This window comes from Eleginops maclovinus, chromosome 13 (assembly GCF_036324505.1).
Source record: "Eleginops maclovinus isolate JMC-PN-2008 ecotype Puerto Natales chromosome 13, JC_Emac_rtc_rv5, whole genome shotgun sequence".
Classification (NCBI taxonomy): Eukaryota; Metazoa; Chordata; class Actinopteri; order Perciformes; family Eleginopidae; genus Eleginops; species Eleginops maclovinus.
Window position 1 is genome coordinate 10,032,873 of NC_086361.1, and position 18,680 is coordinate 10,051,552.

The 18,680-nt window shown below is 42.4% G+C and overlaps 1 protein-coding gene across 1 annotated transcript in view; it reads left to right on the top strand.

Annotated features, from left to right (window-relative positions):
* Positions 1–18,680, top strand: part of ext1b (exostosin glycosyltransferase 1b) — a 107,292-nt gene that overhangs the window by 57,992 nt on the left and 30,620 nt on the right. Inside the window, exon 2 of the mRNA XM_063900099.1 lies at positions 15,821–15,914. Within this exon, the coding sequence (XP_063756169.1) occupies positions 15,821–15,914 (94 nt within the window). The remainder of the gene's footprint in view (positions 1–15,820; positions 15,915–18,680) is intronic.

An 18,680-nucleotide genomic window follows, 5' to 3' on the forward strand; every position in this document is an offset into this window, starting at 1 on the left:
CTGAGTGAGTATAAAATGTGTTAAACTGTACCCTGGCTGTGTGTGAGTGTAAGTGTGTGTGCATGTTTCATGTTGCGGATGGTTAATGCAGGACAGTGCTGTGATCGTTATGACTTTCAGGAAGTAGAAAGTGTGCCATTGCCAGAGCGGGTGACTAACAAACAGAATTACACATGCTGGGATTGAAGATGACAATATCTCATCGAGTCAAATCAGAGTGCACCTATGAAAAGACACCTATTGTTTTACTTAAGAGAAGTGTGTGCCTGCAAAGTAAGGCGTTGATGCTGCCTTTTTATCTGTAAAACATGCGAGTTGAGAAAGTCACCAGTAATTGGTGTTAGTATTTCCTCCTCTCCTCTCCTTTCCGCACCTTTTTATTTTGTACCCATTCGTCTTCTCCCTATCCCGCCTCACCTTACCGTTTTAAGTTTTCTGTCTTTGAAATGAAGAAGCAGGAATGCTAGGTAACCAAAGTCAGGGTTCTGCTGCAACAATATCCCTCTGTTACAGGTACAAGAAGAGAGGGCTGGCTCTCTGCTCCGCTGCACCGCAGAAATGCGTGAGAGCGGAGCTGTTCAGTGGGGGAAAAAGAAAGACTGAGGCCCCCTTTTTACACCTCACATTAACATTTGTCTGGTATCCAGATTGTAGCAAGACACGATTAATCCTTTATTCCATTTATGTCTGGAATTTAGAAAAGTGTCTACATTGAGAAAGGTGCTCATTCCCTTGTGAATGCCATGTGTAAGATGAGAAAAAAGGCAACAGGTTCTTTTCTTCTGAACTCTGAAGGTTTCTTTTGGACGTGGCGCACCTATCCATTGCTGTCAAAAAGTTCCCAGTCTCTTTTCCTGGTTTCATTTCACCTCTGTTGTCCTCATCTCATCCCCCAGGAGACCGACAAGACAGATTTTATAAAGGCAGTCACAGAGGAGAAATAGTCATCCTGAGAAAGACAGATATAGAGAAAGATACCCAGAGACATGCAGCTATAATAAGACGGCATTCAGAGGAGTCAGGGAGGAATGTGAAGGAATGTCCCAATGCTCCGACGTACTGCAGCATGTATCGTTAAACTTCCAAGTGTTGATCCAGTGATCCTCTCCGAGAACTGCTTCTTCATGTTCATTCTTGCTCCATTCATATTGTATTAGAAAAGAAGGCTTTTGATTAAAATGCTCCTTTTGTTCAAAGGACATGAACTTTTCTCTACATTTGAAAAGCTGTTGAGGTTTGCTAAAGATAAGGACAGCAGCAGGAGGACTGCGATAGTAATCAGATATCTTGAGGTTATTGGATGTGTTTTTATCACAATTTAATGACAGGTTTGCACTGCATAACCTGTGGTGGGGCTCATTCACGCAACAATTTATGACTATGATTTCTGACCGAAATGCAATCTAAACAATTTTTCTTAAACACAAAAATGAATATCTTTTGGTTATGGCTTGGCAAGACAGCTAGATAGAGCTAAATAGAAAAACCAACAGCAACACTGTAGTGTAATTGGACATTTTCAAAAAAATCTGACAAATATGCTCCATTTTCAAGCTCCTAACTTGTGAGAATTTTCTTTTTTAGGTACTAAATAGAAAATCGTTGGGTTTTGAGTTTTGGTAAAACACAATTTTAAGTTGATGCCTAGGGGCTTTCAGTACTTGCTATGGTCATTTTTCACTATTTTCGGACATTAGCTAGCCAATAATCAATCGAGTAATTGACAAATTGAATGGCAAGTAAAATAAACATCAGTAATGACACCGGGATGGCATATCAAAGTTTCACAAGTACTTAGTAGGTCACTTAAATTTTAACAGTCCCTTTTTCATGAGCTTCTGTGAATTAATTTAGCTGTGTCGTTTCCTGATTTGATCAGTCACTCACACTGCGTCACAGGTAAAACATTTAGTCGTACGCAGTGTCATTTTATCTGCCAATCAAAACATTAACCCCATGCATGTCTCCTAACAAGATTTTTTTTTTTTTTTTGCATCCTCTCCTCGTTAATCCTGCCTCATTGGTTGAAGTAGCTTTTTTTGTTGGCTTCCTCGAACTTGTTGACACCCTGGCACAATAAGATAAAATCTATTTGGCGCTGGTGCAGAGCCCTGCTGACAACAGACAGGCCCCGGATTTGACTCTGTGTACAGATATGAGATAGCACCGAGATCAGCAGCCACCTCATATGCATCATCCTCCTCTGTATAAAGATCTGAGTAAAGCCTCTCTGGGTTGGATGTGACACTTAAATCTACCATCTTCCCATTTCTGTGTAACCCACAGCTCCCATCACGTACAGTATATTACATACTGAACATGTGGCTATCAGTTTGTCCAGAAATCTACCCTCTGATAGGTCACGGCATTTTGCTAGTCGACTGTTTATTGAATCTAAAACCCCGACCAACAATTGCTCATCACAAGCGCCTCTGAAACTCACATGTTTACATACAGCATGTCATATAAATACCTTATACAAAAGGATTCATCTTCTTTGCATTCATTACGTTATCTTTCACATCTAGAGAGTTCACTTAATACCAGAGGCTCAAAGATATTTCCATGAAGGTCACCTCAAACATTAATCTCTGAGAACTCACCTCCTCTCTTCTTTTTCCTTCCTTTGTTTCCTCACCTTCGTCTACTTTTAATCCTTCAGAATTTTAATGATTTTAGGTTCAGTTAACTCACAGATGGCAATCGACATTGTTTAATTGAGGCTTGTTAGTAAGAGGATGTCAGAGAGGAGCACCTTGAACATCTTTGTCTCTCTTTTTTTGTTCCACAAAAGCCATACATTGGCTTTTGGCCTAGTTCCATCTCTTATTCCATTCCTTGATATGCTTCTATAATGCATGCTGCAAATATTATACTTGCTGCAGATATTATTCTTTCGCCGAGTCTGTCAGGCAGAAGGGATTTAGTGTTGGGTTTCAGCATAGATGAGGCGGCTTTTTTTTTTGTTCTTGAAATGGTGTACAACAGCTCCAATAGTTTTTCTTGGTGCCTCGGAGAGATGAGCCCATTTCTCTCCCGATGCACAGGGCTTATTAGTTTTCACTGTCACTCCCCCTCCCCCTTCTCTCTGTTGGAGCAGGGCCTCTGCTCTCAACCGCAGCTCATGATTGTCTGCGCAAAAATATAAAGTGGTTTCTCAGACTTATCACATTATGTACTGTCCCAAAATAAGCATTATCTCTAACAGTGAGTATTTATTGCCGTTGCTCTGCAATCTTAGGCCAGGGTGACAATTCTCTAGCAGGAAGTGAACTTGTTTACGAACGCAAAAAACTTGATTTCTTAAACATCATGGCTTTACGCAGAATGCTAAGTGGCTGTGGTTGATGGGTCTGGATCAGCTTTTTAGAAAAGAGCCCTCTGTTGTACGTGCTCCTCATTCCGTGTCTCTCTGCGATGACCTTGTGATGGAAACACACGGCGGTCCCCGTCGCCCGCTGGCCTCTGTGGTTTTTGTATTCCCAGAGGACTCGAGCACTAAGGGACGTCTGGTTTCTTGTGTCGTCTCTTAAATACTTCCTCTTGTCGTCGCTCATCTGCTATTTTTTTTTTTTCGCAGCTTCATTTGGTCTCGTCTTGTAAATCTGTCTTTCCCTGTTAAATCTCTTCCCTTCCCTCTCTCATCCTCCCTCTCGCCGCCTCCTCCTCTCCCATGCTGTTCAAGCCACAGATCCCACAAGCCCCGGGGCCACAGCTGTAGCTCCTCCGTATCGCCTCCTGACCTCTCCATGTAGCGCTGTAGAACAGCTGTTCCCTGTACACACACACGCATACACACACACACATACACACACACACACACACACACACATACACACACACACACATACACACACACACACACACACACACACACACACACACACACACACACACACACACACACACACCATCTAGCCAAGTGCAGTGCTCTGGGGGAAGCCTGCAGTACGTTTGCACTTTGGGTTCATCATCACAGTTACAACTCACATGAAAACACACACACAGATATTTGTGGTCTGACATGAGCATGAACTGTCACCACTTTGCACTTAGACAGAGACATAAGCTGTATATAATAAAGTAAAGGTATATGCACACACAAATGCACTGATATATAACTCCCATGTTATCCACACACACTGCATGCTCCCCCAGTCAGCCTGAATCCCAGCCACCATGAGCCTCGCTGAAAGGCTTATTCCTCCTTTTGTTACTCAGGGTGGGGACCAGAGTAACCTTTGACCTGTTCACCGTGACCCCACCAGTCATATGAGAGCAGGTTAGCCCCCGAAAGGTGTGTGTCATATGACTGAGATGCAGCGCTTGTAGCGAAAGGAACCGTTCCCCGGGGTGACATCACAGAGATACAAAGGAATGCAGACAGACAACACACACACACACACACACACACACACACACACACACACACACACACACACACACACACACACACACACACACACCTCCAGTTGGAGTAGTTCAAAGAAGTCCAATAAAAAATGTACAACATGGTAAAGCCTTTTTTCTCTCCCCCCTTCACTCTCAATCTGCTTCTCTGGCTTGTTTTGCATCGTTCCTTCTCTGTCGGTATCCTGCCTCGGATTCTCTCTGCTCCCATGAGTCTTGACATCTCTCCGAGTCTCGTCCGTTTCTTTCTCTCGGCTTGGGGAATGACCCTGGGTTAAACACATTTAATTAGCGCTCACAGGACCTACACGCCCCTTCCTACTGGCCGCTTAGAGACGAGCCCCTTGGACCAACCAGCTCGTGGTTGTGTGTGTGCTTTACAAGTTGAGCTACTACAGCAGTACTCAGATATCACATGGGCACATACACACTTTCCTCAGGCTTCATAATTACGATGGCGTAAGCCAAGGTCTTGTGGTGCTGAAAACAAATGCGCAGTTTGAGTAAGACCATCAGCCCAATTCTCAACCTTAAGGCTTTCCTCTTCCTCACATTACACCGAGCCACAGGCGAGCCACTTGCTTTGAAACATGCTGTTTCTGCGCTACGCACAGCAAAATATCTTACACAGCGTGGGTCAGGGGTGTCAGTATACACACACGCATATGGTGGTCTTTCGTGTTTTTGACAGTGAGAGTGAGCAGTTATCTAGAGAGGCACATTCAGTAGGATTCAAGGGATAACACAGTGTCATTGTGATAATTGTCAGTGTTTCTGTGCTCAAACGGCTTGTTTTTTAAAACCTAAAGTTATTTTTGGAACATTCATATTTCATTCCCTTTACTATTTTGTAGCAACAAATCAACAAAAGATATATATATATATAAAAATCTAAAACATACACTTATGGTACACCATCAAAACTTAGAATGTAGAATAAAAAAACATCATGCTAGCAACTCTGTGTGGTTTTACTTCAGATCAGTGCCACAAGCTAACATTAGTACGCTAACATTTTCACACTGACAATGCTATCGTCCTGTGCCCTTCTGGAGTCTGGTGTCTGTGTACTTTTTTAGTGTTTTTGTTGCACGTTGCAAAGTAGTAAACACAAACCAATAGGCAGAGTCGCAGCTCTAGCATGGCTGATACAATTGCATATCATTCCTAGTCGTATGTATAACATTAAGACTTGCTTGATCAGTAATTTAAAATCTGATCATTTTCTTGATAATAAAGCATTCATGCTCAATTTTCCACTATATTTGTTCTTGTCAGCAAGATATTTCAGTAGCATATTGAACTGCATAACCCAGCATGTCTGCCTACACTAACTACATCCATGCACACACTCCAACGTGAACACTGACAACAGCTACATGGCAACTCACATACACAAAAGCAGACTATGGACACACCAACACACACACACCTACATATATTATAGCTTTTGCTGGTGTGGAGGTTCGGGAGTGCTGGCTGAATTTGAATGCAGACCTCCAGCTGACATCTATCTATGATTAATGAGAGAGTCCAGGTTAAATTTTGGCTCCTTAATGAATACAGTTGGAGAAGTTGAAGAGCCTATCAATATTTGACATGACTCTTGAATGTGTTTGCATAATTGATGCAGGATTTTAAATTGAATCATAATTGCATCATGGTGGACGTTTCGTCCTTTTCTCTCTCTCTCTCATTATTTTCCTTTTCCTTTGTATCCCACTCCCCGTGATACTTCTCTCAAGGCCAAATATGCCCCCTTCACTATCATTTTCTCACACATGCATTACAGACTCACGCACACGCACTCCGATGGGTGCCGCCAGACAATCAATGTGATCTCAGGGTGTGACTGACACATGGCACTGATGAACCCACTGGGTAGCGTATCGCTTTGCTTGCCTCTCTGCCCCTGATTGACAGCTGTACTTCCTCTCTTTCTCTCACACACACCCTGGGAGCAGTGACTGTCTCAGACATCATGCTGCTCTCCAGTGTGCCGCGATGCTGACATAGTCTGACGCTGATGTCAAACGCACTCTCAAATGAGTGCGTATGAGCTTGTCTATCTGTGAGAGACGGATAGAAATGTGAAGAATGAACAAGAATTATAACTAAAATACAGTCATGACACAGTTTTATTCCACTGTGTATTTATAAAAATTATATTGGAACATGCTTCCTGTGAAAAAGTTGTTGTCTGGAACCATAGAGCCACTTAAAAATGACTTTCCAACTTGAAAAGTTGTTAGCAGCATCCACAGAAAGACAGTAAGATTTGCATATAAAATATAAATCAGAAACGCATGAAACTTCACCACTCCGGTCCCTGTCAAGTCTTTTTTCTATATATTTTAGTTGAAGTATCAAACCCTCTTGCAGCAGCTCAAGTCTCTTGACCTCGGTAGCTTTAAAGCCCTTTTCTAAATAACTCCAATAATGCTCGACTGTGTATTTGAAGAGAAGCCTGCTTTTCCAAATTCCTGCAAAGCTGAAATTTCAAAGGTTGCTATCTTAACTGACGACAGTGCATCTCTCCATCACATTCACCCGTTTACTCTTGTAGTCATGACACTGGGAGCAGGTTCTTAGCATTCTTCACAGTGCTGAGGGACCCAGGTGGCTCCATGACCAGGTTTTTACTTTGATTTAGAGGAGTCTTCAGAGGGAATACATTAGAGTGTGTTTGCGGACAAGAAATTAGAGGCGATTAAGTCTCTACTCACCTATTGGATGAGAGTAGAACTGGTCTTTGCCGGCAGATGGGACCCTGATAATGGTCGATGGGGCTTTGAAAATAAGTGGGGGTTAGTGTGTGTGCTGTGTATGCATATTAACGCTGAATGTGTGTTTTGTGAGAATGTTGCTGGGTTGAGTGAGTGTTTGGTGTGTTAGAGTGTGTGCTTTTTGGGGGATTTTGGAGTATGATTTGTCATGAAAGAGCCAGCAGCAACTGTAATGTGGATGGAACAAATGTAAGCATTCCTCTGTCCCTCTCTCTGAGAGTGTGTGTGTGTGTGTGACTGTGTGTGTCAGATGAAAGAACATCTCGGTAAGGGGTAACTTCGGCCTCCTCTGCGCTCCTCGTTTCAGTGGCTCTGATGACAAAATGTGTCAGTGTTTAAAAAAGAGGCCGCCGCAGAGCATGTGCTGACATGTCTAAATCTGAGACTGTCTCACACATATGGATCTACACACACACGCACACGCCAAGTAACATGCACAGTGAGTTGTCCCGAGGGCCATCTGGAAGTGCAGAGAGAGGCACAGCTGGTATCCAGTGAACATCCACGGAGTCCGGACCTCTCATCTGCAAGGCGCCAATCACCAACTTGAAGTGTGTGTGTGTGTGTGTGTGTGTGTGTGTGTGTGTGTGTGTGTGTGTGTGTGTGTGTGTGTGTGTGTGTGTGTGTGTGTGTGTGTGTGTGTGTGTGTGTGTGTGCGCGTGCGCGCGCGCACAAGTGTGAAGCGTGAAGCGTGATTCTAGATGCCCATGAAAACAAATCCCCAAAATATTCTTGGAAATGTGTTTGGAATAGGTGTCGCCTGGTTTGAAATTGACCTCACTTCCATCCTCTTGAAGTGTGTGTGTGTGTGTGTGTGTGTTTATGTGTGTCACATTTAGTGTCTGACTACTTTGCAGACACTAAATGTAACTGAAAAATTGCCTCCATCTGTTGGCAGTGGAAAAAATGTGAGAGGACAAATTGAAAAGATTGCAAGGATAAAGCCGTCATAGTGAATTAGTATCGCGGCAGGAAGACTTCTTGTTATCGGGGTATTTGTAAAATATTCAGGCTTTACACGTGTGAAGCGGGAATGGGTAGCTGCAGGGAAAGAACAGGCCGCTGACTCGAACTGATTCAGAAGTTTGCGCGAGCGTACCAAGTGTGAGTCTGCATGTATATGAGCCTTCTGTGTGGACATGTTTGTTTTTTTTGTTTAAGCTTATGTGGTTTACTCCCACCACCTGCAGCTAAACTTCCCATGTCTCATTTGAATAGTAATATGTATCCAGCGCAGCTATGCAAACTACCATGACATCTCAGAAATTCCTTAAAGTCGGTTACTTTTGAATTCAAGCTGCAACACTGAGGTGCTGGGGCTTTCCAGGCAATATCAAGTATGGTTCATTTATTGGCAGCTTGAGGAGATTTAATTTAACCTTAGCTGTGAAGGCTGAAGGTCACCAGGGCCTGTGTCAAGCTGGGAACATTTTCGTAATGTAATAGAGCTTTTGATTCTTGGTTTTGAAACTGAAAGTTGGGTATTTGTCCCTGAAAACATTTCCGGGGTTGTTATTTGTAGTTGAAGTGTATTCACACAGGGTGAGAGTGAAGGGAGCTAGAGAGGGGGGGAAAAGATTAACAGAGATATTACCACGGACCTATCAGTCAGCAATTCCCCTCAAGAAATTGTTCTTGACGGAGCGGAAAGACATGTCATATTAAACTCCTGTTCAAATCTTATACACAGATAAAGCCGCGTTCTGCTGAAATCCAGTCAAGATGGTCTTGGGTTTGTACCTGATATCAGAATACCTCTCATAGGCAACACATATGTTACTTTACCAACTATTTATGCATCCATCTTTCTATGAAAGCTCATGATCAAAGTCAAAACATCACACACTTTCATCAACACTTAATTTTGCTCCATCCGCAGGGATCAATATTGATATTTTTGACCCTCAAAGAGGGTGTCATCTGATTATTTCACAGTGTCAATGATGAAACCAGCATGTGCAGGAACACATTCTTCCACTTATGCAGATGACCGATGTTGGTGTGTGGCCTCTCAGTCAGGTCCCCGATGCATCCTCCGTTTGTTTAGTTAGCTGCCACACCTGTGACAACAGCTGTCTGTCTGTAATGCACTTTCATCCGGCTAATATTGTTATTGGGTATTACAATCTGGATCTGTGTGCTTTTTATGTATTGTTTGATGGCTCAGACTGCTCTCAGCTTGTCTTTAGGCTTGATTTCAGCGATTACAAAAATGTTCATATTAGTGAATTTTTTAATACAATTTTTATCTTATGAGTCTTATTTTTCATTTGTCTGTAATTATGTAAGTTGTGCACTGTTTTAGCCGGCCTAGGACACTCTTAAAAACAAGATTTTTTTTGCCAGTCAAATAAAGGTTAAATTACAGAGGATGTATTTTAAGGCTCCGACGGCCAACACGTCTACAAATTAACTTGAAGCAGTGTCGTCTGCGATAGTAGTTAAGCTATAGAGTCAAGTTGAAATATACTGCACCATATGTGGACGCTTTCATCCAATGCACATTAAAGCTCCAGGTGTATATTTGTCCTTCATGTGCTTGTAACTGCTGTGCAGCCTTTTCAGCTGCCACACATTTTAACATATAACTCCTTAGATGTGGCAAACACTACCCGTCCAACCATCCTCCATGACATGGTTTTCTTCACATGCACTCAGCTGTGCTTCACATGTCAAGTTACCCACTGAGCTACACAGGGGTGTGACAGTCTCGGGGCAGGGTAAACTCTTTATAGTGCTGTACGTTTAATCAGGTTGGCCCCGCGTGCGGACGGACCTCAGGGTCGTCATGGCTTCGACCACAGAAAGCCTGCTTGTTTGGCGCGGCGGACCTCTGAGTCATTCCATGCTAGAAAGCTAATTGGAACTAGCATAAGCGGGCTAATGAGTGCTAATTAGGCTAATGAATTAGATGCAGAGTGTACAGCCGGCGTTATGGCTGCGTACAGGGCGTAGGAGGAGAAAGATGGGAAAATATGGACAGGCACGCATCTGGATGCACACATACGGACAAGTTTCCAAAATAGCTGCAGGGGGAATAAGGAGAGAGGGCTGAAAGTTAGGGGACATACACACACACATTCCTGTCACACTCTACTGACTTCTCTTTCAAGCTCATATCTGTCGCTATGCGCATGTGCACACACATCGTATCATCCTCAAACACACACACTGGAGCATTTGTGGATACAACACACACACACACACACCCCTCACCAAACACACTCTATCTCTGTTAGTCAGGAGCCAGAGATGCCGGCTTTTTTTTACCCAGAAGCTCACTTGCCTGCACATCTGTCCTACTCTCATGGGAACACATGCAACAATATGCTTCGACTTAGACACTTGTGTGTTTATGGGGAGGACGAGGCTCCTGTTTAATTACTGCTGGAATCTGTCCTTAGTCTTTTTTCGAGAGTTATTAACTAGACAAATTAGCACATCTGCGCCATGACATTCATAATGATAAATAACTTGTATATAATCTTTGATGTTCATCCTCTTCATTGTGCAGTTCACTTTCATGTGCGGAAGGACACAGTGAGAGGAAATCAGAGCACTCTTTATCATAAATTAATAATTTACTAGAGGGCTGTTTTTCTGTAACAAAATCTGATGAGCACACACACTACAAACCTGGCTACAATGCAGTACAAAAATACTTCCCTGGATTTTGTTCCAGCCATCAGCAGACCTCCAGACACCGATTCTTTCACACACTCTTGCAGACACACGTACCAAAACCCACTTTAGAAGACAAAGGAAGCTAATGTAACAACAGCCGCAATAAGCAGTAAATTGGATCTCTTATTCTCTGCTCCCTGGAAGACACTCAGGCTGGTTGTGGTTTTGTGTTTTCATCACCCTCAGGCTTCATGTTCCGGCGCCTTCTGGATGCCCACACGGCACCAGAAAGTCCAGATGGCAGCCCACCAAGTGCACACCTTTGGGAATCTGGGCTTAGTTTAAGTTAATAAAGTAACATTAACTAAAGTTAAGGCAGTTTTAAGATACCTTACTCCCTTTAATGTTACTTTGTACTTGTACTACACTACATTTCACAGGAAATTGTTGCACTTTTAAATCTTTTCAGTGTGTTTTGATTTGATTAGACTAATTCATTTAAAAGTAAACACCAGCTCAGACAGCACAGTAAGTGAAAGTTAGGATAACACAATAAAGCCCAAGGCTTATGTGCATTGTGCTCCTTTCTTTTGTGCTTGTAATGTAAGCTGCAACACTCTACTATCCTGCAATGTAGGAACAATGGGGCTCCTTATTTACATGTTTTCCACATGCATCATTAACATTTTGGGATGCTTGGGTCCTTTTTTTTTTTAGTAAATGTGTAGTCAGCACGTGCATATTTATGAGAACTCTAACATAGTTCAGTATTAAAGAGGCCCATAATATGCTTTTGTGATTTTTCCCTTTCCTGTAGTGTGTTACATAGGTTTTTGTGGATGTAAATTGTCTGCAAAGGCTAATATCACATAGTTCCCTTGAGAGGAAGTTTTTTCTCCCACACAAATTTAGAGCCAACTCATGGATTTTGCTAACTAGCCACAGCTGACAAACTCGTAAAGATGACAACACTTTAAGACTGTTTGGCAAGAAATGAGGAGCCTGCTTTTATTCCTGCTTGCATTAAAAGACCAATGCGATTTCAAATGGCTTTTCTGCCTCTGTTATCCTTTGTAAACTTCATTCGTTTTACTCTAGAGTGGAAAGCTTGACAAGTTAAGCAACAGTCTTTGTTATTACTGATACTTACTGACTGAAGGATCTGAATAGGTCTTCTACATTTGGCCATTTGGGAGCACTGAACATTAGCTAGAAAGTGTGTTTATCAAGAAATACGGTATCCATCCTTCTGCTCTTTCACCCCCCTGACCTTCTTGTCTGTGTGAATAAAGTGCCATCCCATGTAATTAAGTTGCCGCAAGTGATGGCCTTAATGGCAGGTTGCCATGGTAACCATGTAGTACGTTGCCTTTGGGGCTGGCGGTGAAGTGTTTCTAAACTGCTTCACAGTTGTTGGACATGCTGACACGTGCACTCAACACACTCGTATGCATACCAAACGACAGGGTGCATACACAGAGGTCACTTCCTGCGCTTTATTACACAAAGCCTTGTTTTTTGTCTGCTTCATATCTACTGAGTGCACACTCCCAGTGGGCGTTACCTTTGTCACTCTTGCTTTGTTTATTTCTCACTCTGCTTTCATTGTCACATATGTACACACATATTCAATGAAGAATCGCACACATGTTTTACTGTATGCTTTAAATACACACAATCAAACCCTGCAAGCTCGCTGTTTGCCTCTGCCTGCTTAAGGTCACAAGTACAAAATGAAGAATAGCTGTTGTTAAACAGAACAGATAAAGAGGATATTAGAGGTAGGGAGAAAGGGTGGAAAAAATGGCAAAAGCAAGCTGTGGCCTCTGAACCCAACGTAAGCCAGCAGGAAGGCAGAGGAGTGAGCAGAAGGGAGGTAAAGAAGTCTTTAACCAGCAGGGAACTACATCATGTTTGCCTCTCCCTGTAATCTCCTCTCCATAATTCAAATCCCTACACCGCTCACAGTAAATCATGTCTTAAAATAACAATCCTCGTCATGATAAGGTGAAGATGCACAGCAGTTGAATCATGTAGGAGGGTTGTACTGGCACCTTTTAAAGAGAACAGCCAAACATGCATCCTATAAAACAGATTTATGGAGCGCTTTTCGGGAGAATTTGGGGAACAAGACATGAAGAAAAAACAAGAAAATAAGTTTTGAAGTTCCGCTAATGACAGATTGCATTAGGTAAGTATTACTTGCAGTTAATTTAGCGTGGTTTAAACCTACAGAAGATCTGACATACACGCTCAAGTTTAATGAAACGTTTTCCAAGGGCTGTTGCGTGTTAAATCAACACATTAATATTCACTGCCATCAGATGCCTGTCTGTTTTGTGGACACACACACACACACACACACACACACACACACACACACACACACACACACACACACACACACACACACCGTCCAGGCACACAGCTGGTGTGGAAATATGGGCTTAGAAAGCTTCTCCGTCTACATCGACAGGTGACGGAACGTCAATGTGAGGGCGTGCAGCTGTCGCTTGTTCCCGCCACGTGTGTGTCTTCGAGGCTGCCTGTGTATGTGTGTGTATGTTTGTCCAAATGTGTGTTTTCGCCACTATAACTGTGTTATGTGCTGCACAGAACGTTATGCATGTAGGTGTAAATGAGGGTGGGATTTTGTAACAGGCTGTCAGTTCCCATGCACTTCATTAGAGCTCTGCGAATGAATCCCACCAGCAACATCAGCAATCAACATCACCACCAAGTGTGTGTGGTGTCGTGTGTGTCTGTGTGTATAGCTTGGTGCTTGGCTTCCAGCTTTGCCCTGTCAGCTTGGCCCATATTCACAGGCACACACATGCAGAAGGCAGCATCAGCAATCACTCTGAACAAGCCACACCACATCCATGGCTGTGTGTGTGTGTGTGTGTGTGTGTGTGTGTGTGTGTGTGTGTGTGTGTGTGTGTGTGTGTGTGTGTGTGTGTGTGTGTGTGTGTGTGTGTGTGTGTGTGTGTGTGTGTGTGTGTGTGTGTGTGTGTGTGTGTGTGTGTGTGTGTGTGTGTGTGTGTGTGTGTGTGTGTGTGTGTGTGTGTGTGTGTGTGTGTGTGTGTGTGTGTGTGTGTGGTAACCTTTATCTTCTGGCTAAATGAGAAATGATTGCTGCCTCACCAGTCTTTTAACCCCCAACCTCAACAACCCATAGGGCTTGTTACTTTCTTCTTTCTTTGTCTCATTTTCACATCCATCCATCCATGTTGGGCCTGGAATTGATATGACTATAAAGCCTTTGAATTGAAATGGTGTCGAAAGAATGTATGGATATAAAATAATCATGAAATCCTTACCCTGATGCAAAAAAAGCATCTCATGCATCTTACTTTCCACTGTGTTCTCCCTTCTCTTTTATAGTAAAATGCATTTTCTAAATATTTTGTTGTTGAAGGATAGTTAACCCTAAGAGGTTGTGATTCATGTCTTTTGCAGTAGGAAACTTAAATATTGTGTGTGAAACAAGAGAAATGCTCCCTTTTTACCAAATCAGGGTATTTGTTAGACAAAATGTAGTAGAAAATAATTAGACTTAACACAACAACCTTGCAATGCTTGGTTCAGTTATTTTCTCATTTATTTGCTCTGTGTGTCTGTATGAGTGAGATAAAGCAAAATAATCCACACAGGGAGCCGTTGCTGTGTCTAAACTTTGTGAAAGCGAGAACAAATAAAGAAGGAAAAGGAAAGGAGAACCAAAGAAATTGAGAGAAACCATGACATTGTCAGTCAGTTACTTGGTAAAGGCTTATTTAGTGGAAAAGAAGTAAGTACTTTATTAAGACATCCGTACATGGCACCACTGCTTTTACTTATAAAATTAAAAACTGTCAGAAAAGCAGCAAACATAAAAGCTGAGGCACAGATTCACAGTCTTTCTATTTGTCAGAAAGCACACACACACTCACACTCACACATACACACACACACACATACACACACACAGAGCCAGCTGTGTGGTGGTAGCAGGTGTCACTCTCAGCTCATTACCCCTGGCAGGGTTGATCACCCTGTTTGGAGAGCAATAAGACACACCTCGCTGGAGAGATAGAGGGAGGGAGGAGGAGAGGGAGGGAGGAGTGGGAACATCCACCTCCTGCTTCAAGAGATAGAGGGATTGAGAAAGGCTGTGAGTGAAGAAGAGGAGGTGTGTTAAGAAGCGTACGGTTTGTGAGATTGAAGGAGGGGGTGGGTATGGATTTTATTTATGGAAAGGCTGTTGAAAAATAACAAGCAAAAAGGGAAGATTTATAAAACTATGAACATCTGGATCATATTTTCTTTCCCCTAATTTCTATTTGTAACAATAACATTGCTCGCAAATTTAATTGGTGCGATCTGGGCGCACACCCACATCATTAAGAAGAAATCAAGACATTGCTGGAAATAAGACAATGAGACAGGTTTACAGACCCCATTCATGACCCAACACCAGTTCTACTCTGTAGTCAGGGGTGTTTACAGTCATTTTTCTAAAATTCAGCTTTGACCTTCTAAAATAAAGGGGTTTAGATTACCTGACTGATTGTCTGACAGGACGTGTAACTGCTTATCGTACAACCCAAGTTTTCTTGTAATAGGCCGGTCTTGTCCTTTTGAGTCAATTACAACAGACACAGTAGAGTTTACAGCAGCCAACGCTAATACACAGGAATGGCTGGTATAAAAATGTGCTGAAAATGTTCAATAGGATTGGATGTTTCCTGATTTGTCTACTTATTATGTCATTAAAAAACGGATTATGTTTCTGTTAAGGTGTGTTTCCATGGCTGATGTCTGTTGACATAATCCACAAGTGGTGTTTAGCTTTTTTTAAACTATGATAAACTTTTTAATTGTATAGCTCATTACAACAAGTAGCAGTGATGCATGTATTCCTGTAATTACACACATTTTTCTGAGCATGTGGCCATAAATAACATGTTCTTGCTTATGTCAGTTACCTCATCGTGTGTGTGTGTGTTGTGTCTCTGCAGGTACGACTACAAGGAGATGCTCCACAACTCCACCTTCTGCTTGGTGCCCCGTGGCAGACGCCTAGGCTCATTTCGCTTCCTCGAGGCGCTGCAGGTAGTTAGCAGTAACACACACAAACATACATAAATAGATATTATTACACACAACATCCCATTACGGGAAAGCACTGTTGTACTCTGTAAATGCATGCCTGCCGGCAATATCACCAGGAATGAAAAGAATCCCTTAACACAAAAATTCTAGCATGTGTTGTATATCTATAATGTATAGTCATACCTTGTCATACGGTATGACTTCACCTGACATACTAACCAGGGAGTTAAATTATTCCCTTCTAGAGTCCTTTGCCATTATTGCCTTTACCTCCACTTCACTTAAACCTCTTGAAATCTACACACTTCACAAACCTCTCTTTTTCTCTCCCGTGTTCATCCATTTCTATAACTGCACTGCACTCTTCCGCATTACCACTGCACTGTCCTTTACCTCTCCTTACCGTCCACAGAGTGCACCCACATAAGTGTGCTTATCTCACTATCAGCTGCCACACACACACACACACACACACACACACACTCATGAACACACTAGCACATTTCACTCAGGAGAGAAATATGCCCTCTCCTCTCCTTTCTACATTTGTCCGACTCTCCTTCCATCAACTCCCAGGAAGACGGAGGTAGAGTATTTACAGGCTTTAGTCTTTGCATGAGAAAGCAATTGCTAATAGAGGTCAAGTGTGTGTGTGTGTGTGTGTGTGTGTGTGTGTGTGTGTGTGTGTGTGTGTGTGTGTGTGTGTGTGTGTGTGTGTGTGTGTGTGTGTGTGTGTGTGTGTGTGTGTGTGTGTGTGTGTGTGTGTGTGTGTGTGTGTGTGTGTGTGTGTGTGTGTGTGTGTGTGTCTTTGCCTGGAGGTTGTTTGTATGTCTGTGTATTTATATATATATATATATATATATATATCTGTATGCATGGGATTGTGTGTGAGTTTTGTGAGTATGTGGACGTGACAGCAGCGGAGCCCGGGGCCCAGCTCTGGTTTAGCTGACACCTTTATGACCTGGGAGTGACAGGGCCGTCATTACGTCAAACTCCAATCACCAACACACACACACACACACACACACACACACACACACACACACACACACACACACACACCAGCTGTTCCCTCCTCCTCTTCTCTCATCCCTCCATCTCTCTGTCACTCCTTTGCCAAAGGTCACATTCAGCTTCACTGCCTCCTCTCTTTTCATCTTTTTTTAAAACGTCTATTTATCCACTTTCTTCTGCCTTTTGATCTTTTTAATTTCCCTTTTCTGCTCTCTATATCATTACTCATGCTCAACTCCTTTGAGAACTTCCCAAACCCGGAAGTTACCATTTTAACAGGTGAATTATTTTTAAAAAGGCCATACACTGACTAGGATTTATACAAACCAGTCTACTGTAACAAAAATAACATGCACAACACTTATTTTTAAATTGTGTTTGGGATTTTTTTTGTTCTTATTTATTCCAAATGGCTCTGTGAGCTGCTCTCCAACAAATGGCTGCTGTTTTTTGTTTTCATATCCATATCAGTCATTGTTATATTGAATTCCTCACTATCTGTGCCTATATGCCGGCTGCCTTATCTAGATTGTATGTTCAAGCTTATTTCTGTTAATCTGATTGCTTGGCTGCATTGTATTAGGCTTGAATTTGATCTCGAATGTTGTATAAGAACCCAGAAACCATGCATTCATGTTTAAGTTACATTTGATCTTATATTAGTGCTCTAAGGCTTCTTTTTTAATCAAAGCTGCACTTATACTTTCTTTATGATCAATCGGTCAAAGGACTTTGTGTAATTTAAAGAGGGTTCACCGGAAAGTGAGGAGCATAGCATTATCAACAAATACTTAATTTCCCCTTAGATTTACTGAGCGTTTTAGCACCTTTAGGCTAATTATATGGTGTTTTTAAACCTGCAGCTTTATTGTTTTAGTTTCAAGGTTTTATTGGTCATATGCACAGCATATACAACGTATATGTTGGCAATGAAAATCTTATATCCCATGCTCCTCCAACAACTCAACATACATGGTGCAAATAAGATAAATAAAATAGTGCAAAAAGAGAGAAGAATATTTACAATATCAACAATAAAGATTTAAGGATGTGAAATATATACATATGTGGAATACATGGGAAGTATTTAAATACTTTACACTGTTGAATGAGGAGGTATAGACAGATGCATATATTACGTATCAACAGATGTATATGGCAGATATGTATAATATATAGATATGTGTATTATAAACAGATATGTATGGCAGATGTGTATAATATATATATATATATATATATGTATGTGTGTACTATAAACAGATGTGAGTAGACATTCACAGAGCTCAGGAGTTCAGCAGTCTTATAGCCTGTGGTATAAAACTGTCTCTGAGTCTGGTGGTCTTGGTCCGGATGCTGCGGTACCGTCTGCCAGACGGCAGCAGACAAAACAGATTGTTGCTGGGGTGATGGGGGTCCTTTAATACCCTACCGGCCTTCTTCCTACACCGCTGGGTGTAGAGGTCCTCCATGGATGGCAGCTCCGTCCTGGTGATGTGCTGAGCAGTTTTCACCACCCTCTGTAGAGTCTTACGGTTGAGGGCGGTGCAACTGCCATACCAGGCGGTGATGTAGCCAGTCAGGATACTCTCGATGGTGCACCTGTAGAAGTTGCAGAGTACCCTGGAGTCCATGTTGAACTTCCGCAGCCTGCGGAGGAAGAAGAGCCGCTGTCGAGCCGTCTTGGATATGACCCTGGTGTGATGTGTCCATGTCAGGTCCTCACTGATGTTTACCCCGAGGAACCTG